This window comes from Typopeltis vanoorti, chromosome 23 (assembly GCF_054136105.1).
Source record: "Typopeltis vanoorti isolate ZY-2024b chromosome 23, IOZ_Tvanoo_1.0, whole genome shotgun sequence".
Taxonomy (NCBI): Eukaryota; Metazoa; Arthropoda; class Arachnida; order Uropygi; family Thelyphonidae; genus Typopeltis; species Typopeltis vanoorti.
In genome coordinates, this window is record NC_143571.1 from 86279824 (window position 1) to 86302665 (window position 22842).

The 22842-nt window shown below is 35.5% G+C and overlaps 1 protein-coding gene across 1 annotated transcript in view; it reads left to right on the plus strand.

Annotated features, from left to right (window-relative positions):
• Nucleotides 1–11673: 11673 nt before the first annotated feature.
• The window catches only part of LOC150094044 (uncharacterized), a 201532-nt gene continuing 190363 nt past the window's right edge, over nt 11674–22842 (plus strand). The window contains exon 1 of the mRNA XM_090412976.1: nt 11674–11786. Coding sequence (XP_090269102.1) covers nt 11750–11786 — 37 coding nt within the window. The 5' untranslated portion in view covers nt 11674–11749. The remainder of the gene's footprint in view (nt 11787–22842) is intronic.

Below are 22842 nucleotides of genomic sequence, written 5' to 3' on the forward strand. Positions count from 1 at the left end.
AAAGTATCATTGATTATATTATTGTTGATAGTGATGTTTTCCCACTAGTTTAAGACAATAGTGTACAGAGGGTTTGAAATTGGAAGTGAACACCATTTAGTGGTGAGCAGGATAAAATTGAATTCCATATTGAAAAGAAGAGCGTGTAAGTTTTGAAATAAATCCAAGTTGAACAGCTATTAGAGGCGAATTGTAGACTTAAATACACAAACACATTATTGACGACAATTATTACACATACACATTATTAATACACATTATTGACGACAGAATGAAAAGGCTTGAAAAAAAAGAACCAAACCTTGGAAATTCAGTGTTAAACCCTGAAGGAAACATTGCTCGGTTCAGACAGAGAGACATGTGGTGAGGTTGTCTGCAAGGATACAAAAATCGGAACGCCATTGGATTCAGGAAGTTAAAGAGACAGTCAAAGAAAAGAAGAAAGTATATCAAAATTTATTTCCAAGCAAGGCCACTTCTCCTCTTAGTAAATACAGAAAAAATGTGGAATTCAATCAGGAATATATATTAGTACTTGAAGTAGAAAGTTATCAAAAACCTGAAATATGGAAAGGCAGCTGGAGTAGATGATATAGGATCATAAATAGTCAAATATGGAGATTTAAAAGTTTTACAGTGGCTACATTGCATAATTTAGAAGGCCTGGTCAGAGGGAGGAACTTCAGATGATTGGAATACAGTGCTCATAGCTACCATCCTTAAAAAAAAGTGAAACTCAATGTGAGAATTACGGAGGAATTTTTGTGTCTAGCGTTCCTGGTAATTTATACAAGTATATATGAGAAAGGGCTAAGACAAATTGTGGAGGGGAAGACTGGAGAAGAAAAAGTTGGATTCAAACCAACAGAGGTTATCGCGATGAGATTTCACTTTAAGATAAGTAGTTGAAAAATCTTAGATATAATAAGGATCTATATTTAAGGTCTGTAGGTTTGGAAAAGGCATATGAGAAGGTGCCTAAAGGGAAGCTGTTCAAAATGTTTCAGTTATATGATAAGTGTGACACCATATTAAGAAATACTTATTCTATATTTCAGTTGCAAATCAGCAGTTAGAATTGAAGAAGATACTGGAAGATGGATTGATGTTAAATCAGGTGTGAGACAAGAGTGTATATTATCCCTACTGTTATTCATCACCTAATCTCATGGTGGTATGGCCAGTTAAACAAAATGGGAGAGGAAAGGTTAGCACAAAACAACTGTTGTTTACCAGGATGACAGGATAAAGAACCAGAAGAAGACCCAAATCTAGGTGGATTCATAACGTAAAAAGTGCCTTAGAAGACTGAATTATAAAGCCAGCAGTGTAAATGATGGTGCGGTGATCTGATCGTTTAGTGGAAATCGCCATCAGATAGCAGGAAGTGAAAACTAGTTATGGGTTATTATGAGCCTCATGGTTCAAGAGAAAAATATGTTAAGTGGAAGTTGTGTTGTTTTGAGAGTAATGGGAGTAATTATCTTAATTAATTAGCATTATAGGGCCTTTCAGCGTTCATCGAGTATTAGTGGTTTCTTATGGCAAGAGATTCTAACATATAATTTCTTTCGTTTTCTTGGAAATCAAAAACGATGAGACTTCGAAGGTGTGTTTGAATTGTAACATGTAGTCATATTTCACTGGCAGAATTTTTGTTAACCTTGACAGTGTTCTCTTGTTTGTGTTTTTGTGGTAATATAAAAGTGTTTTCAGGTTTATATAAGGAGGTTGGATATAGGTATTGCAGCCGGATTGACAATTAAATTTATCAACCACCTTAATGGTATGTCACATGGCGTTTTCGCCGACTACTGTAGTATTTTAAGAGCAGGTTCATTCTATTTTTTTAGTCCTTATGATTCATACCTCTCTTTTTAACTTTAGGGGATACATTAAATAAGTAATACATACGGAGGTTTTAAATATTGAGATTCCGAGCTAAATTTTATTTATTTTTTCTATAAATAGCTCACTTAGTGACTGATAATGTGCAATAAAAATACAAAAAACGTAATCTGTTTGGATGATTTGACTACTTGAGCACAGTTCATATGCATGATTACGAATACAAACAGATACCAGGTTTTAACGTGGTCACCTGTTGTGTTCCCAAACCTGTCGTCATTAGATTGAATCAGAAGTTAAATGCAGGTTTATTTTTAAATCATTGCTATGCCACACTCTATTAAAGACATGCTACGCGAAAAAAAATTTCCCTGAAATATTGGCATAGGTTAATAAGTATTAAGAAATTTAGTTATTGCATTGTAGATGAAAAGTCGTTGTAGATGAGTAGTGTATCATTTTCAGTGTTTATTTTTTTTGAAAGAGTTGTAAAGTACAATAATTCGAAAAATAACCGCTAGTATGATTGACAATGTACTTAAGTACAAGACATATAAGTTGGTGCTTTTTTTAGCCAAATCACTCCTTCACATTATACAATCTTTTCATTTAGGTATCAATTTCTATTTTTACCAGCTGTATTTTTGTATTTAATACGTATTAAAATGAGGCTATTTATGTTACAGGAAAGCAGCTGAATTAGAAGCCACAAAATGGTTATTGGCGCATGAGCAGCAAGCAGCTGATTATTAAAAAAAATGCCGCTCCCCAAAACTGACCAAGTTCTTGTGTTGGGTTAGTCACGTGCGATATTAATAGTGGATAGCAGATACGTCTGCCCGACTTCACCCTTATCAATCATTAACCCAAGCCCGAGAACGCTCGCTAGCGTCCTATGGGCGCAAAATTGATTGTGCCAATACTGTTGGTGTGTTTTCTTCTTGTACTTAGCTGTCTCTATCTTTTATCTACTCCATCATAGTGGTCTACTGGTCTCCTGTTCTTCCACCCTCCATGGGCTTCTCCTGAATATCCACAATAAATGTTTATATGAACGTACGAGTTTATAAATGCATGCGTGCGGGAATAAAAAATTATATAAAAGTGGTTTCTGAGAACGTGTAGACGGTTAAAGCTTTCAACGCTTTTTTCAATGAAATTCCAGTTATAGGAATGCAAATGCAAATATTTCTAGTGGGGGGGAGTATCCCCCAAAGACTATTTGAATTTTTTTTCAATGAATTCGATTAATTCACTCACTCACTATGGTTATTCCTTTTTGCTCATGTTGTTCCTATCTGTTTGCCTCCCCCCCCCTCTCTCTTTCACCTCAATATTTCGTACAATTTCTTTCTTCTATTTTCACTTCTTTCTTCACTGCCTACTTCGGAATAATTATATTTATAGCATTTTTGTTCTTCTTTTACTTCATTTCTTTTTATATTTCAATTCAAAGTTTTGCCTTCTCTCTCTCTCTCTATCTATCTATCTATCTATCTCTTTTTCACTATTACTTCCCCCCCCTTCTCTCTCTCTCTCTCTCTCTAGCCTCATGGTAGTCAGTTGCTAACTGGTTGGGTTCGGTAAAAGAAACTATAGTTACGCAGTCGTTGTATTTATGTCTGCTAATTGCTTGTGTTTTCAAATATGTGAGCCTCCGTAGCTCAGCCAGTATAGACGAAGCTCTTTAGTCGGAAAGACCTGGGTTCGATTCCTTCAATGACATGAGGAAGATTCATCTGGTCACTTTCGACTAAAAGTGAGTTAGCCGCTCTCATACGGAAGTATGGGTTTTTCGTCCCCAAGAACAAGCAAACCGGCCCAGTGAACAAAGACAGATTACAGTCATGAATACGTCACAGTCATATGCCGGTCCCAAGCCGGGATAAAATTGGGGGTTTGGGGAAAGCAGTGGTGAACTACCCTGTAAAAAATCCCAAGGGGAATACTTTGTGGGCAGATGCCTACAAAGTCATCTACAGTCCGAAACGACTGAAAGGGAAAACCAGGACTCGACTCTGTTTGCATGTTACGCCAGATGAAATACCAGAAATAAAAATCTGCCATCAGTAGGTAAGACAGGTTAACTCATCTTAATTTGAAAATTATTATAAAGTTTTCCTTACCTCCTTACATTGAGAGTCGAATGAATCCAGTTACTTCGAAACTAAATGATGAATGCCCATAAGTCCTCATGAATACGCTATGGAGGTTCTGCAGTCAAGAAAATGACGAGCAATTTCTAGTTCGGTTTGAAAATTCTAAATTCGAATTCATTCTAAAACGCAAGGAATTTATAAAGACTTTCCAGACAAAGATGAGTTATCCGATAGATTTAATTTTTCAGGATAAAACCTCCCAAAAAACATTTTTTTCATCCCACAAATAAAAAAAGCTGCTCATACACGCTGTTGTCCTTAATAGACATAATTCTGGAATCACAGCCTGAGTTTTTGTTCCTATAAACAGAACCAAGCTTTGTATCCTCTTTCTCTCTTTCTAGCTTTCCATTTAGTGTCCCTATCTGTGAACGTATGAACTTCTACTGTTGACATTTTATAATGAATGAGAGAAATGGTACATCCAAGAAAAAAATATTCCATGAACGTCTGTGACTATATAATAATGCTTGGAACTACAGAATAGCACTACAAAGAATAAATAATGAATCCTTCGCCTTCTCAATACATAGCGATTGTATTGGAGAATGGTTTGTTCCGTGTGGGGTGGGTGAAGGAAAGAGAAAGGGGGAAAAATTCGGAATATTTTGAATAATATTAGTGAAAAATGAATGAAACTTCAATTTATGAAAAATTAATTTCGTAACAACTGAGAACGATTATTTTTGTCATGTTAATCTCAAATAATTTATTATGCTTTTATTCTAAGAAAAAATAATCAAGATCAGCAGTACACTCCCGAAATAGATAGAGATATAGAAAGTGTGTGTGTGGGGGGGGGGGATAAGAACACATGAAGCACTATAATATCCGCATTCTCATTTATCTCCATCAAGTTTCCATTCTCATCTTTCGTTGTTCAATTTTTGTATTGTGCAATAGCCGTCTTTTGAAACGGATGCATCCCGTTATTCAAAACGTCTTTACTGAATGGTATTCAAACTACTAAGAGTACGGCGTCGGTTGTTTTTAATTTTCTCACTTAATTGTATGATGTAAAATTTGGTATTAGTGCTTCTCTAATCTTCCTTAATAAATCCCTTGAAAATTCTTTCAGTCAAGGAGGAAGCCGATAATTAAGCTTTAAGGGAAGAGAGGCAAGGATGAACTTCATAACATGCTCACTCATTCCAGTTATTTATGGCTTAGCAACATCTATAAAACGGAACATAAACCAGCAATTAAACTGTCCTTGTGAGATGTGGTTCACGTGTTCCGAGATCTTAAATTTCAGAAATAATCACAAAGTAGAAGAGTCTTATTGTGGATTGCGGGTTCATCGAGTAAAATCCTATATCGATGCTTTCAGACACTAAAGTCTTTTTAACTTAATCCTAATTGACTAAATTCTAAAAATCAAGTTTCCAGTTAAGAATGTCGAAACACCAGAAGCTCTCTCTCTCACAGTAAGCTTAAGCTCGTCTCAGTTCTGTTTAAGCCGTTTTTCGAAACAAGAAGATGGCAACTTCACAGAATCAGAGGCACATACTCTCTAATTTATCCCCAGAGCGAGTATAATATCTCGATTTTAGTCATTCAAGCAGTTTCAAATCCTTTACAACATCACATGTTTGCAAAACAAATTAATTACTTTGGCTCATAATTTCTGTGTATGGTTTTCGGTGACTTCAAGAAATTTAACAAACCCCCTTTCCATAATAGTAATAAAAAATAAAGAACATTTAAAATTTTCAATTCATATTACGTCAACTAGCTCTGTATATTTACAATACATAAGGCCGAGGAAATCTTTGAAATTGACCCAAATGCTAAAACCATTGATGGTTTCTGTAATCGATTAATATTAAATACCACTTTCCATGTCCGCTCATCATTTATGCTAAAACGCAAGTGTTGGAATGGCATAAACTTATCATTTATTAAATACCTTCATCAGAATTCCCTTTAATTCAGGATTTATTAATAAATGCATGGAGGATCGTGAAGAGCAATTAGGTCGCTTCGATTGTGCAAGTCTTATCAATGGCAGACGAACAAGAAAGCGACGATGCCTCTTTCCAAACAAAATTTTATAAAATAGGATTGCGGATACTGAAATATCTGAAAATCAGAAGCTGTTTTTACTGTGATTCTGAAACCTAGTTTGACAATATGCAGAAAAAAAAAATGCGTGACGTCATGAATGTGTCACATGATCCCGAACTTACTCGACAGGGTTTAGTCTCCAGTTGAAAGCTCTGCAGTGGAGAAGAAGACTACCAATGTGCGTTCTTGTCTACGAGATGCTGTAAGTACTTCCAAATTATATCAGACATTATAAATAAATAAAGAGTTTCACGTATACTATGCATGCAAAACAAAATTGGCATAACATAAAAATAGTGATCCCTTATGAAAATCATCTCGCTGTCTGTCACTTCGGCTCCATTACCTATTGTGAAATATGGCCCCAGCGACTAAAATGACTGCTAGCGGTAGTTTGCATGTCCGAGTAAAGCGAAATGTGCACAATAAATATTCAGTTTTGTTACCTTCCAATATTTTAGAAAGCTATCTGCCTTAAATATTTTAGAATACTTCTGTCGCACAAAAACTATCTTACTCGCTCGTTGCTGTTTGGGTAAGAAGGAGTAGATTCTGTAAAATGGTTGAATATTTTAAAGCAAGAGATGGCCGCGATGTTCTAGAGAATTTTGATAATTTAGAAAACTCTTCAGCTCTTTTAGAGTCAACTTTGTGCCATAAAATTGCATTGCTCTCCACATGGCGTTCCTTAAAATAAATATTACTTTTTTTCCTCCCTTTCAATTTCCGATCTGTCCTTTTCTTTTTTCCCATTAACTACATTCACATTCGCAATTAATAGATGTTCACTGAATGAACCTTGATAGCGCTTAGATCTTCATGGTACAAATGAGTAAAGATACAAGTGAAATACAATTAAAAATCCAGCTAAACCGTTTGAATACTTACATTCAAAGAACGACGAGCCAGTAATGTACAGCATACGCCAATCGGTCTTCTAGGATTGTTTGGAGGGAATTGTTACCAAAGTTAAACTCAGTAATGTTGAGAGATCTGATTAGTGATTTCCAAACATTATTATTATTATTATTATTATTATTATTATTATTATTATTATTATTACGTGACACCTCGGGAGTCCAAAGACTCATCGAGAGAGGGCTCCTACTCTACAACTCACTCACTCTCTCTCTCTCTCTCTCTCCACTACTCAATCCACCAACTACAACGAACCGTAACTACACGAATGTCATTTACTGCCACCACTAGTATTTTGTCAGCCTTTTCGCTGGAGAGCTGATACGCTAACCACTCGGCCAGCCAGGCCGGCAACACTTAGATAAGCCTCTGATTTCTGAAGAGAGGAGCCATATGAGTGAATGACTATGGTACACTCTTTGATATGACATGAAATGAAGTTTTCAACAAAACAGGACATTGTGGACATTTACTGCCACCACTAGTATTTTGTCAGCCTTTTCGCTGGACATTGTGGAGGACATTGTGGACATTGTGGACAAAACAGGACATTGTGGACATTTACTGCCACCACTAGTATTTTGTCAGCCTTTTCGCTGGAGAGCTGATACGCTAACCACTCGGCCAGCCAGGCCGGCAACACTTAGATAAGCCTCTGATTTCTGAAGAGAGGAGCCATATGAGTGAATGACTATGGTACACTCTTTGATATGACATGAAATGAAGTTTTCAACAAAACAGGACATTGTGGCTTTCTAGCACAAATCACGTCATTCACTCCAATGAATGACGTGATTTGTGTTAGAACAATAATACACCAAGGCCCAAATTAATATTGTATTCACGTCTCTGAGATGTTACTTCTTTTTTATTTTAAAATTTCTCCAAGTCTATGTATGATAAGACACAAGAACAAGGAATTCAGTAAACACTGGGATGTTTATATAAGAAATTAATATCTTTTGGAGATCGAAGGAGGTTACGTAGGCGTAGAATGGACTTATAGGCCACGCTCTATATCATGACCTTTCAGCAGTTTACTGATTTTGAAAGAGAGATTCGGGTTCATGCGATGGAACCAGAGTTTCAATATTGATTGTTAGGATTTCACCGTGGAGTAGGATTAGCAAATACAATTTTTTTGGATGTGCTTCTTTAATAACCTTTAAAGAAAAACTGGCTCGTAGAAACTGGAGGTCATTTGCTATCTTCGTCTTTTAAAATGGAACTGCCGGCTTATTAAGGAGTGAAGTGCGCCTTTCGGTGAAGAATAGTAAAGAGATGAGGAATGAAAATTAGCAGGCATTTAAATGTCCAATACAATTCCGTTTCAGTTTTTATCCAGATATCCTGGATATCAAGAAGAGTTAGTTTGTCTTTATTCTCTAATTCTAAGGTAAGTGAACTTTGGGGATGAAAGAAGTCATGAGAATGTAAGATGCTACTTAAATCTGAAATATCCTGTCTTCAGATAACAAAAATGTCTGTCATCAGCCTATCTCCACCACATAACATGTATTGGGCTGGCCAAAGAAATCATCTTTTTTTTTTAAATCAAATTTATCTATAAAGAGATCTATAGAAGACAGATAAGGGACTTCTCGTAGTTAAATGGAACTGAATGCATTGCTCGAAGAGTTGTCGACGTCTGGTGAGGTCGTCAATTAGGCTCAAAGTTTCACATCTTAACAAAAAAGGCTGAGTTCTTGAAGAAGTAATCCAAGTATCCCACGTGGCTTTTCAGCAGTTTCACAAGATCTTTGAATAAAAGATAAGTAGTTGAGCTTACACCATCAACTATGGATCTCAGAGTTGAGACTATTATGGGTCTGTAAAGACAGGCATACAGATAGGCGATGCCACCGTCTGTCATGGATTCCATACACAATGTTTCAAAGATATCTCTGCTTCTTTTCGACCCTGCCACCTACTTCATTTTCGTCAATGGTCCTAGTTGGATGACTCATGAAGAAACCAATGATCTTCTTCGCAGTATGCCAAACTGCCAATTAAATCAAAACGGAACTTAAGATTATATGGTTTGTCCAAAATTCATAACACACGATTAGGTGTTTATGAAAATTTATATTCGTTAATGTATTCATTAATATATTTGTAAATGTAATAAAAATAGCGACTTTGGATATTTTTCGAAAATATTTTAAAACAAATGTGATGTGAACAACTATTAAGCATATCATACCAAACACTGACATTTTTAAATAATAGAAACACCACCAAAATCATTGCATAACGCTTTTAGCGGAACACAGTCAAATTACTTTTCAAATCACATACGGTTGTAGTTTAATAGGTTTAAGAGGAATTATCTATTACTGAAATACTATCATCGTACTAATACCCAATAAATTATTTCCCACTTACAATCCAAGATATTGAACAATACTCAAGAGTCTCTTCTATGGTAGGATATTAAGTTAAGATGACACTTGCACTTGTGTCGAGAGATTTGCAACCCTTCACTTGTGAAATAATTTGTCAACTGATACAACTAATCAGCAGTATCATGATATCAAATGAAGATCAAGGGATTATTCTAAAGACCCTGAATATCTCCAAAAAGAAAATAAAACAAGTGAAAAAAAAGGAGTGTATATGCTGTGTATATCATCGACACCATCACTATCAAATTATTTATTTGTATCCTTAAGAGTATACATGATTCTATGACCACGACACATGATTAGGTTTATATTGTTACTATTTTGAACAATTTTGAAATGAATTTCTCAATATGCAGTTGATATTTTACATGTTCTTATATTTTCACATCAGTTATTCAATTTATTCAAAAAATTCCAAAGACTTGAACTAGATTTTTTTTGGAGTATAAATGATCTGCATAAAGTAATGAGTTAATTTTGATATTTCCAATGTTGATATTAGGTAGCATAATGCGATTTTCTTTCATAATATGATTCGTGTGGATAACGATCTCTTTTGCTTCCTTCAGTTTTTATATCTGTTTTTATGTCAGATATGCAACTTAAGTACTGATCCGTCTTATTTTTTCTATGGTTGCCCAATTTGACTTAAACGTAAAAATCTGATCCTGGCACGTCTCGTTCTCTTCCCGAAATCTAGATTGCTTTCCTCTCAAGTTTCCTTTCCACACTTTTTCTAAGCCTCTTCAGAAGTATGCTCGTGTAAACCTCACCTGTGAGAGAAAGGAAGAAAGAGAGATGTGACAGGAAAAGTAATGTATGTGAGAGAGGAAGAGCTAGTGAGAAGAGAGATAGAATGAGAGGTGATGTGAGAAGCGATGAGAGAGAAACATAGAGAGAGAGAGAGAGAGAGAGAGAGAGGAAAGAAGAAAAATGATGGAGTAGTGAAAAGGTAAATGAGAGAGACGACAGAAGTAATGAGAAAGTAATACAAAATAGAAATTAATGCGTATGATGATGGGAGAGGTAAAAGAGAATGAGAAAGATTATGAGAGAAAAAAAAAGAAAATGATAAAGGGGAAGGAATGAAAAGGTGAATGAGAAAGATGGTGAAAGAAGTGAGAGATAATGAGAGAAGTGACAGAGAGAACATGAATGGTAATTAGAGAAGCCAGAGAGAGAGAGAGAGAGAAAGAGAGAATGAAAAGCTGATTAGACGGTAGAGAGAGAGAGAGAGAAGAAATATTCAAAAAGATTATTATTTCAAAGAGAGAAGAAAGAATGAAAAAGATGATGAAAGAGGTTAGAGAGAAAGAAAAACGGATGTGAAAATAAGAAAAGAAAGAATGCGAAATATAGTGAGACATAAAGAGAGAGAGAGAAAAAAAGAAAGAGATTAATAGGATGTCTGAAATAATAGAGGAGATAGAAAGATGAAGTGACTGCGATTATTTGTCAACAGCTCAACATTCTTTCTGTACACTTCCTTTGAAAGGGGTAAGACTGATTCTTTCTTCACAATCACTTCCTCACTTTTTGTAACATTTGACAACATGTAATTATTGCATTAAGATGGGAGAAACAAAGAGAGATAAACGAAACCTTATAAAAACGATAGAAGACATAAAAAATAAAATAGGATAAAGTAATATAAGTTAAGAGGAAGTTAAGAGAAGATGCGTTGATGAAGATAATCACTTCTGATGCAGAATTCTTTGAAAAAATAAATGACAGATAAGAAGAAAGACATTAAATTTGTAAAGACATACTTGAGACAAAAAGGGAAGAGTCAGAGCAAACGAGAGAGAGAGAGAAGTAGAACTCGAAAGGAACGAAATAAACGAGAGTATTAAAGAGAAGAGACGAACGGATAATCGAAAGGTGAAGGGCATTACGCGCAGCGCGCGTGGGGCAGAGAAGCGAGTCCCTTAATAGAACTTGTTAGCATGCCGAAGCTGGGATGCGATCGTAGCTGCCGTATGGGATGACGCGATCAGGGATGACGGAAGTCAGTCAGGTGATCTCATCTCTGTCATCTCCCCACCTGCCACGAAAAAGGGAACGCCGCGGTGTCGGGGGGGTCATCTTCATCTCACAAACCTTTTCATCTGCGCTTAGTATGACTCAAAGATCGGTTGAACGTTTGCCGTGCCTGCGCGAGTTGGATCTGTCTCGTAGCCAGCCTGGCTCCTCGCGAGTTGGTGGTGGTGGGTTTCGCGATGTGAGCGCTGCTAAGCGGCCACTGAAAACGCCAATTGAAAGGCTCAGTGTGCGTTGGAGGATCCCGCAGTCGCGAGCCAGTCGGCCAAGCTGTAGAGTGCTGTTGTAACAATTGGTTAGGATTACACTGCGATGTTTGACTGGGTGGTGTTTGCTTTTGTCATCAAAGGTAAGTCGCTTTGGACTTTACGTTGCTCGATTTCCAATGAACGTTTCGTCCTTGTTAGCGATACTTAGTGAGATGTTGCTAATGAAAGGAGGAGGAATTAGTGCCGAGTTTCACGAACTTCCTTACATTAACAAAGAAGCGTTTTCAATTCTTAAAATATCTTCGCTTTTCTTCACCATTACAGATGACTTCACCTGCTCAAGTTTTACTTTCTCACAAGACGGAAACGTCCTGAAATCTCTCAATACGATGAGCAACATTTTGACGTTAACACGAAATCATTTTTACTTGATTATAATTTTCTGGTTTCAAAAAGGATAGTTTAAAGGTCCACTTTTGCATTGCAATCCATTAATAGCAAGATTGAGTTTCGCATTTGGTGGTAAGATAAATTCCGCATGCCATCTTTTAATAGAAACTCATAAACAGTCTGTCGAGAATTAATCAACAGATCTCTTCGATCGAAACAGAGTTGAATAAGCTCTCTCAGGTAACACTAATTACAGCCAACAATATTTCACAGGCATGAAGTCGGTTCTTAAAGATAAAACTCGCGCTATTTCCTACGTATTTACATACAGAAGAAAGAAGAGAATTAAATAAATCGGTTGTTACTTACGCTTCTCTTTGCAATGGCTACTGGTTGTATTAGATGTGTATTTATACGTCCATGCATGACTGAAGTGATAATTTAATTAGTCTCATGATTTGTTTTGCACTTTCTTTGAAGTAAATTTTAATTTTCTAGCTCATACAGATCACCCGTATAATTTCCTTCGCCTATTTATAAATTAGAATAGCTCCTAATATTGACTTCAAATATTGGAGACAATATTAGATTATTGCAGGAGCTGAAATGTGTTGTAGATAACTGCGCATGCGTCAAACTCACTTTTGTACAGGGAAGAAAGTTGAGTGGAAGGGTTTGTTTGCAAATAAAAATATTTGCATTACGAAAGAGCAATATCCTTTCGTAAATATATCATAGATGGATTACTAATGTTTTGTTTTTCCCTCTTTTTTTGATAAAATAACATCCAAATCGTAAAATGTACCAATAAGAATAATTTAGGAATCCAACCGCATTATCACTACAACTCAATGCGAGGGATATCAACTTAGTATTGTACCGTTTCCAACTACAAGCGGACTTATCAGAGCCGGACTGACTGAATGAATACATGGGCGTTGAGTTACAGAAAACTAAATGAGAGGTGATTATTATTATTATTTTTTTTACAGTAGTAGTATTTCACGGTATATGACTACTCGTAATTTAGGATTTTTGATACTTAAGTGGGCTTCGATTCTATTTATTAATGCGTAAACAATAATCCATTGTTCGAATTATCAATTTAAAAGTACGTGAAAAGTATCCTTACAAAAGAAAAAACAATAATAACCGATATATAATCTGAATAGACTGGCCTATTGAAGATATTGCATAAATATAGCAACATGACGAGGTGAGGCACCTCCTGTTGATCGCTGACACTCTCCAACCCTTCCCCACCCTCCTCTGTCCTCCATCACGAGCCGTGACGTCACCTCCACCATGTATGGATCCGTTATTGATGGTCTACCCAGCGATCAAGCGAAGTGAGTGAAACATTTATTGTTCGAAAATAAATGAATTTATGTGAGTCGCCAATGCTTGTGTACTTTTTCTTCATGACCTTCATCTTTAATCTTCATGCACTCCCATTCGGCTTAGTAAAGATAATCAATGATTTTTTATTGATAAAAGCAATCGTACAAGTAATTACTTTCAGACTGTAAACGTTATGACTTACTGTAAATTGTAAACATTATGATTGATTATTTCACTGCAACACTCGGCTGTCATTTATATTTCTACTGCAATCATGTTTGGAATTGCTTTTTCTGGACTGGAGATTAAATGTTTAACTGCCTTATTTGCTTTCCCTTAACAAAAATGTCCACAATGAAGGTGGCGAATAGCCAAGTCGAACATTTCATTATCATCTTTCTGTACCTTACTACGACCATTATGCAATCACGCGATCCTAAAATAACTATTGGAACAGCATTAGATTTCATAGAAATTTCACTAAATTTCACACACCTCAATAGCCTATGTGCCCTTTTTGGCCCTGATCCCATTTTTCACTATTCTATAATTAGTCTGAGTATTATTTTATTTTTTGGATCATTCTTTCCTACAGTGCCCTACATTCAATATGACCACCATCTACGAACCGCTGGTTAGTGTTCATCTGATCCGCACACGAAATGTGGTCCTACTACATGGTTGTATTTTCGTGTTGAAAGTGACATGGATCTATTACACCTCGGCCACCAAACTTCACGCTATGGATAACGCACTAGGACATAACACATTCCTCATATATCTACAAGACCCACATTCGTCAGTTCATGTCATCGACTTTCAGCTGTCTACACACCACTTACGATCGTCTTTGCATTACTGTATTCTATGCTGTTTGCATAGAATATGCGTCTTTGCATTACTGTATTCTATTCTATGAGCAACTGTCTTTCAGTGGAAACCGATGCTCTGCAGATGCTTACTGTCCTACCACTAATCTGAATTACTGTCGGTAAATTCTCTGAAATCCAGGTTGAGATTTTCCCTAGTGAACTTCTCTCTGAAATCTTGCTTGAAATCTTTCTCTCCTGATGACTCCTCTGGACTCCACGAACTCCTGGTTGTACAGCATTCTTTAAACACGAGTGAGTTGAAAGTTTGCAGTAGAATCATTTCCTTTGGTCTCTTGAGTTAGCTTCTATAGTATTTCTGTGCGTTTCTTGGAACTCTCAGAATCCACATTCCACGATCATATTGCAAATAACATTATCTGAAATCCTGTTTTAGTGGTTAATTTTGGTCCATCTGATTTTAGGTGTACCAAAATTTTCCCAATGTCACCAGCATATTAGAGCACAGATATGACATTCTCTGATAAGTTTTCTTTATTGTCAATGTATAGATGTGGATATATTCGATTATGTGCTGGTATATCTGTTTGTCTTAATACAGAAGTACAGGTCATGTGTGATAAGAGAAGTATACAAATTGATATACTTTATTATAAAACAAGGGAGATCTTAAGACTTAAGACAAAGTGTGTAATAAGAGGAAACTAAAAATCACACTTAGCTTTAAAACAAAATGAAAAACAAAATATAAAATAAAATGAAAGTAAAAATATAAATAAATTCTGCGTACTACAATATGTCATGTAACACGAATGAAACTTTAACCGGAAGTAATGAAAAACGAAAACAAAAATGTAGGTGCATATGGCGTAGGATTTTTATGATTGATAGAAGCAAAATTATTGCCTTCCTTTCAAATTATGGTATCGTGGGCAGACAATAAATATAATTGAAACCTATAAGAGATTAATATCCGCTGACAAAATCCCATTTATGAGTAAGAAAAGTGTTCTAATGAGAAATAAAATTTTAAAAGGAGGTTTATGATGGAGCCTTCCAGTGATACGTGATGAAAAGAGAAATAAAACAAAAAATCATGGACATTTATTCTATTTAGTTTATTATAATTTTTTCAGACAGAAACCATTGAGACTGTTTTGATGGCATACCGATATGTTGAGTATATTTAATATAATATGTCAACACCCTGCAAACAGTTTCCCTACACAATGCACATGCTATTACACAACTCACTTCATACGGTATAGCACGATATCCTCGGCTTTTATAATTGTCTGACCACTCGTGTGTGTCGTTCTTTTAATGTTTTCTTTAGTTAGGTTCAGTTTCATGAAAAAATATTTAATTCCGAATAACGTTTCCTATAATGATTTGTACAATGACCTTGAACAGGATGATTAAGTGAAATCCATAGGGAATGCTTTTGTTCTAAGCACATTCTCTGTTAGAAGAATGCCTAAATTCTTCTAACAGCCTCCCCCCCCCCCTGCCAAACTTGTAATATTCGAAACAAAGCAAGGTCTATAAAATCACCACAAAAATTTCACTTTTTACAATTCATATTTTTCTCTTCATTTCTCTTTCTTTCTCTCTCTCTCTCTCTCTCTCTCTCTTGCAATAATGAAGCGAAATATTTTCAGTAGAACTTTGTTTCTCCTTCGTATAATCAGAATGTTCTTCATATTGTACTACATCTTGCAAAATAAATATTATTTCACTGCAAAGAAAGTTTTTCCTCTGTCCTGTGCATACGGTTGACCACGATTTGTTGTTCTCTTATTGTTCTAACTATCCCACTGTACTAATACGTAAGTATTGTGCTTTTTGAACCTTTGATACAATAATAAAGACATGGACCTCAGTACACGCTTGCATTTGTATTCATGTACATATAAATGTTAATTTATATACATATGAACAGGACTATTTTAAAGAATCCAAACTTTCATTGAAATCTGTTATATGTTTATCGTTTATACACTGTCTAGTCAGAGAAAGACATAAACATAACTTTAACATGGGTTCGAATGAATCTGATTGCTAATTATCTTACTGGAATTATTAGCTCCTAGAAATTACTTTAATTGCTATTTCTTTCTTTTAATATTCGTTTTTTTATCAGACAATCAGCTGGTAATTCCCCAACCAGAATGAAAAAAATACACACGCAAAAAATGATGTTTGCTATGTTCTCCATCCAAAACTGCGAAAGCCCGCAAGAACTGAGCAGTGACGATTTCGTTGTCACTCGACAAAATGAGAAGCACACAAGAAAATAATTACAGAGGCAGCGAAGAATGCACTTATAAGGGTGATCATTGGCCCTTCCTGAGAAAATTGTCTCCAAGCAATTAAGCGAATGTATTCTTTCGACCTGTTGTTGCAGTGGAAGAAATTAAAAATAAGAAAATAAAAAAAAATATTTCAGATAGTAAAGGCAAGTTCAGAAATTACTCTGTTTCCCCAACATGAGTTCTGGAAATTGCGGAAGTGTTTTTGAAGGATGTAAGTTCATTTTTACAAAAAATGAACTTACATCCTTACATCTCCTCAAAGGAAATCCGTCCAGGAAGGAAATAAAATTTCGGGTAATAGTCAATTAACAAAATTCATTTTTTCTACATCCGAGTGAGCAGATATCTTACATAAATTTAGTTTCCTGTTCGGAAGTGGGTCATAACATAATTTTGCTTGACGTTTCCTCCAGATATCAACTCCGCTAAAAACAAAAATAATTTAAACTCGATAAAAAATGAGCTATAATGCAGCTAATTAACTGATTGTCTGATTGTTCCAGTGATGAAATCAATAATCAAAGACCATAACTAGTGCGTCGTCAATGAACGTGTACCAACTGTATCAATGCTTCTACTTTCTTTCTAGATTCTGGTATTTATTTCGGTTTGAAGGCTAATCATTCCTTTTTTTTTTGTAAAATAAAATAGATGTGGACAAACTTCGTACTGCATCTTTTTTATATTTGAAAACACATACTCTGAGCAGAAAAAAATAACAATAACAAAATTTAAATTTTGAAGGCCAAAGATATGACAGACTCTTAAAATGTATTCCTCTTACAAGAATTCTGCGTATATACTATTTATAATGCATCATATGTTTTGTGATAAGAATGTTATTGAATAAGTATTCCATAAAAACATCATTTTCGTACTTGATATTGAGTTAATCAGATTCACTTGTGTAAACTTTCACACAGCGACAATCTTCCATAAGACCTCTCTAAAATATTCTCCTAAAGATATCATTTCAAAAGAATTTAATCGGATTTATTCATAAATTCCTTTTTATATTATGAATAGTACTATCGTGCGATCAATAAATCTAAATATTTTATGTAATTTATGGACCAGCCATTATGTGAATATAAGTAGTAAAACAGGATCCTTGTAGAGTAAAATTCTATAAGCGATTAGCTAAATAACCGAAATTTTAACAATCCGTGATATCTTTAATAATCTCAGAAAGTATGTGAATAATAACACATATACGAGTATACTGATGAAAATGTAATTTCTTTTTCATTTTTTATTAGTACTCACCAACTAACCCATGAAATGTAAACCTGCTATATACACTCTAGTACCGTGTGGGGTTTAAGAGTTTAATAATAGTGGAATCGTTCTATAGAATTCAAAGATGCAACATTTCAAGTCGCATTTTATAGATGTAACCTTTCAATCTTCATTCTATTGTTTTTGTTAACCATTTTAATATCACAATCGTTATGTAACAAAAATTGTTATGTATGGATTTTGTGGGTTTTCAATCTCCATTTCACAATCTGGGTCAGCTCATTGATCTACAAAATTTAACCTGAAGACTTCTCCAAACGATAGGATCCATTGCCACAAAAAATACACAATAATATTCTCTACCATGTTCCACGATATACTGTTTTCTCAAGCTTATTTCATTATTAACCTCTGAATAATGCTACATAATTAAGTTAGAAGCATAGAAAGAAGAGAGTAGATTCTGAATACAAAGACACAGTATTCTGTTTTTCATTAGGAAAACGGAAAACTTGCGGTATTTATGTGGGAATGCAAGTTCGTTTCAGGTCGCTAAACGGTTGGCAGCTATCCAAAGAAGCGTGGGCTTAACTAGGTAATCGTCTGATGTTGGAAGCTCGGGGTGATGCCGGGAAATAAAATTAAAAAAGACTATTGAATACCTGCACTGAAAGTCTACCTGTAACTAGATTTAAGAGGAAAAAGCGGACGAAAAACTGAGTCAATAACTTTCTTTTGCATTAGTGTTCGCTAATAAATACCTAGTATAATAAAGCATGTATTTTAGTAGTAGAATGCACATCGATGTTGAATATTAAAAATCTGTAACATTTAATATTTATTAATATCACTATAAATGAAAAGTATATGATACTCATGTTCCATGCATTTTAATAAACATCGAAAAATTTGTTGATAATAATTTTAATTGTTTTGAATTAAAATTATTATCTTAAATATACTTTAATGGATATACTTTTTATTATGTAACACTGTGAATTGTATATACGCTATCCTATAAAAGGACATTGGACATGTGAATATAAAAAAGAGGAACATGTCTTTTCTTGACAGTTTGTTCCCTTCTTTGGTAATATCAAGATCAGAGCATAATGGAAAAATTCTTCTGATTTCTGGTAAAAAGCTGATGGTATTATTCCATTAACGAAGAACGGTTTTGGCTATGTCCTAATTTCTTCCTTCATTCATCCCACAGATGAGCCATCTAATTCAGGTTCAGGCACTACGCTGACATCACTACAATTTTCCGATGTTGTTCCCCTAAAACTTGTTTACAGTAGTTATCCCTTAAGTGGGATATTATTGTCACAATGTACGACATGAATAATTGTCGAAGATATCAATTTGTTAATCATTTTGATATCACAATCGTTTAATATATCCACGCGCTGATGGATAAAAATCGTTATGTATGGATTTTGTAATTTCTCAATCTCCATTTTACAATCTGGGTAATTATTCTGTAAACTCCAACATTGCCTCGTCCAAACTTCAGTGAAATAACAAACTCCATAAAGATAGTTCTCTAAGCATTCTTCATATCCAAACACACGTCCATCAGAGTCGCGTGGTGTATAATATGAATAGGCGATTAGTTTTATGCGATATTTTGACTCAGTATTTCAGTCTTATCGTATTGAATCCTTAGCTGATTCTCATCCGTCTACTTTCACTTCTTCAAGAAGTTACTGAGGACTTTGGGATTAAAAAAATAGCATTGACTAAACGTTTCTCCAGACAAACAAATCTGTGAAGTACTTTCCTTCTAAAAGCATTTTTTTCATTCCTTGTAATCATCGTTCTGTAAGATAGAGATGCCTCCTGACTCAAAAAGCCACAAATTTATTTCATTAGTCGCATTCGTTTCACTATTAACTTCTATCCGAGAAATTTTGGTAAATCATTTTCGTTTTCATTCAGTTTAAATCATTTCCAGCATTTAGCTTATTAGCCACTTTATTTAGTGCTTTATTGTTTCCCCCCAGCAAAGATTTCTTAGCTTTATGCTTTTGAAATAGGAAAGTCATCCCACCTCTTCTTGGTTCCATCGTAATCTCCAATTTCAGAAAGCCAATTGTAATCTACAATAGATTTTATTTTAATATTCATTAGCTATTTTTACTGGATTTTATAACATTCCCGATCACGACAAATTACGAGACCCTATACCACGTTAGCTTGAATGTGAGGCAGAAGATGAGAAGAAAGAATTATCGATATATTTTTGAACAGCTAAAGGTTTTAGACTTTTGTTAGTATAAGGTAGGATTTTCTACCTAAAATAAAACTGAAATAAAACCGGGCACAGGACTAACGTTTTGTTATTGTTCTTCTCCAGCTCTCGCATTGATGATCAATGCGAGAGCTGGAGAAGAACGCCTCCGGTCTTTTGTGAGATGGACATTAGAGAGGTGACCTGGATTCCAATGGACAATCTGGTCCTGGAGGTTTTTTTTTTTTTATGTTGAGCTCATACACCATAGATTGGTTGATCAGCCCTTATAGTACAGGGTGGCCATAAAATAACTTTCCCTCTTTAGGGGCATCTGTAGCTAAAACCAATAAACGGAATGAGACCAAATTTTATACTGAGACTTTTGAAAGCATGGGGAGATGATTTCCGCAAAAAAAAGATTTAGTATCAAAAGTCGCCAATAGGGGAAATTTTGGCGCTGACGGAGCCGTAAACAAGCGGATAATTACACTAAAGGCAGATAAAATGGAATAACATTTCTACGATGTAAACGACAGCTGCGTCACTCATTCCAACTGGATATGTGGTGCGTTACAATGATAATAATAATAATAATAATTAAACTAAAACAACAACTTGCGAGAGACACAGAAATTAATGTAATGATTGAACTCACAGGAAATAATGTTTTATTAATCAGAATCAACAGCAACGTCTGTTATGATCAGCCCTTACTGTCTCTTCTTGCATTTCTTTCCGTCCTCTGCTAGGTCTAACTCCTAGTGATCCAGTTTCTTCAAACTTCTTAATCATAGTTCTCAGTGCTACAGCTGACATAGGACCTGTACGCAGGTTATGAAGCCTTTTAAATTCCCGAAGGGCCGCTACGGCATTGCACTGTTCAAGGTAAAACAACTTAACAAATAAAGCATGCTGAGGCAAGGTAGGACGCATATTGAGCACAATTCGTCAGTCATTCGAATAACTGTCTGGACGTTCCCAATCCCTTTTTAAGTGGAATTGGTGGCACTGCTATCACGTCAGCACAGTAAAATTTGCATAATCCTTTTTTACCTGCGTTTATTGCAAATATTTGACTGCTTTCGGCTCCGCTAGCTTCAAAATTTTCCCTATTGGCGACTTTTGGTACTAAATATTTTTTTCGCGGAAATCATAAAGTGTAAATATAAAATTTGGTCTCATTTCCTTTATTGGTTTTAGCTACAGGTGCCTCCAAAGAGGGAAAGTTATTTTATGGCCACCCTGTATATTAGTACCGCATATGGGTAGTGGATTGGGAAAGGAGAACCTTGTTTACATTTGATTTAAAAGCCTGTATATTGTATTTCTTGGGAAAGACAGCAGGGGGAAGACTGTTCCACAATACAGCAGTTGCAGGGATAAAGGAGGAGGAAAAGAATCCTGTTCTGTGGGCTCCAAGGTGCACTGTGAAGGGATATTGAGCAGCAGCTGTACGTGTTCCACCGAGCTTAGTGCTAAGTGGGGTATTTATTGATGCTAATTCAGATGAACATTTGCATTTGTAGAATACACATAGTGCGAAAACCAAATGTCTGCGCCGAAGTGGTGAGACTGAGTTGGTTAGAGATGGGCCATTAATAAGTCTAATTGTTCTCCTCTGTATTGAGTCAAGCATTTTGAGAGAGATTTTTGGGGCCCCATCCCATATGTGAGAGTAGTATTCAATAACTGAGCGGATTTGCGATTTGTAAAAAGTTAACAGCTGTTCAGGAGTGAAGTAACGTCTTGGGCGTAACAGAATTCCTAGTTTTTTAGAAGCTGAGGATGCAATGGTTGTGATGTGTTTATGCCAGGAGATGCTTGATGGCAGGATAATTCCAAGAAGTAAAATCTCAAATTATCTGGAAAATTGGGTGTTATCAGAAATAATAATGGGTAAAAATGGTTCTTTTTTATGAGAGATAAGATAGAACTGAGTTTTTTAGCATTGAAATTGATGGTTATCTGATCCCTCATTTGAGGATGGCTTGGAGATCAGAATTGAGGGAGGTGGTTAATGTTCTGTATGGTGAGGTGAGTTGTGTGGAGTTAGGTTTATTAAAAGAAAGGGAGGAGTGCAATGTGCTGTCATCTGCAAAACTGTGTATTGGGTTGGAGGTCAAGTGAAGTACGGCGTTGATATATATAGTATTTGGTGAGAGGACATCACCTTGTGGAACCCCGGCATTAGTTGAATGGTGAGAAAATAGGAAACCATCCACCACCACCACCACCACACATAGTGTGCGTCCAGACAGAAAGCTGGCAATCCAACTACAAAAGTCCTGGGACAGACCAAACGATGGAAGTTTGCTTAGCAAGCCCACTACTACTACGGACTACTACAAACGCGTTTGTTAGAGAGGGGTCGTCAATTAATTGAACTGCTCCTTATTGGAAAGCATGGATTTTAAGGAATTGTGGTGTGTAATTCCGAAATATGCGAACAATATTCCAAGGTTTGGATAATTTACTGTTTGCACAGGTGTAAAATACGTTGTCGAATTTAAAATAACGAGATCAAGATGCTATGCGTACGATGCGCAAGGAAAGTATAAATACGTCGTACTAAAAGAAGAGAACAATTGTGATGTTGTGGGCATGCTTGCAAAAGTGAAACAGGGAGGATATTGATCAAATTGATCAATGTTTCTTCTTTGAAGCAGGTCCTTCTGTTGACGTACAAATACTGCAGAATATTGTATATTGCAATGCTCTTTGAACTATATTCTGAAAATGCTATTTTTGACCTTTGACATATATTTTCTTGACACTCCAAAACTTACTACATGTATAAACAGTCCGTTCTTCGTGACAATATTCGGGATAAATAAACTATGTAAAT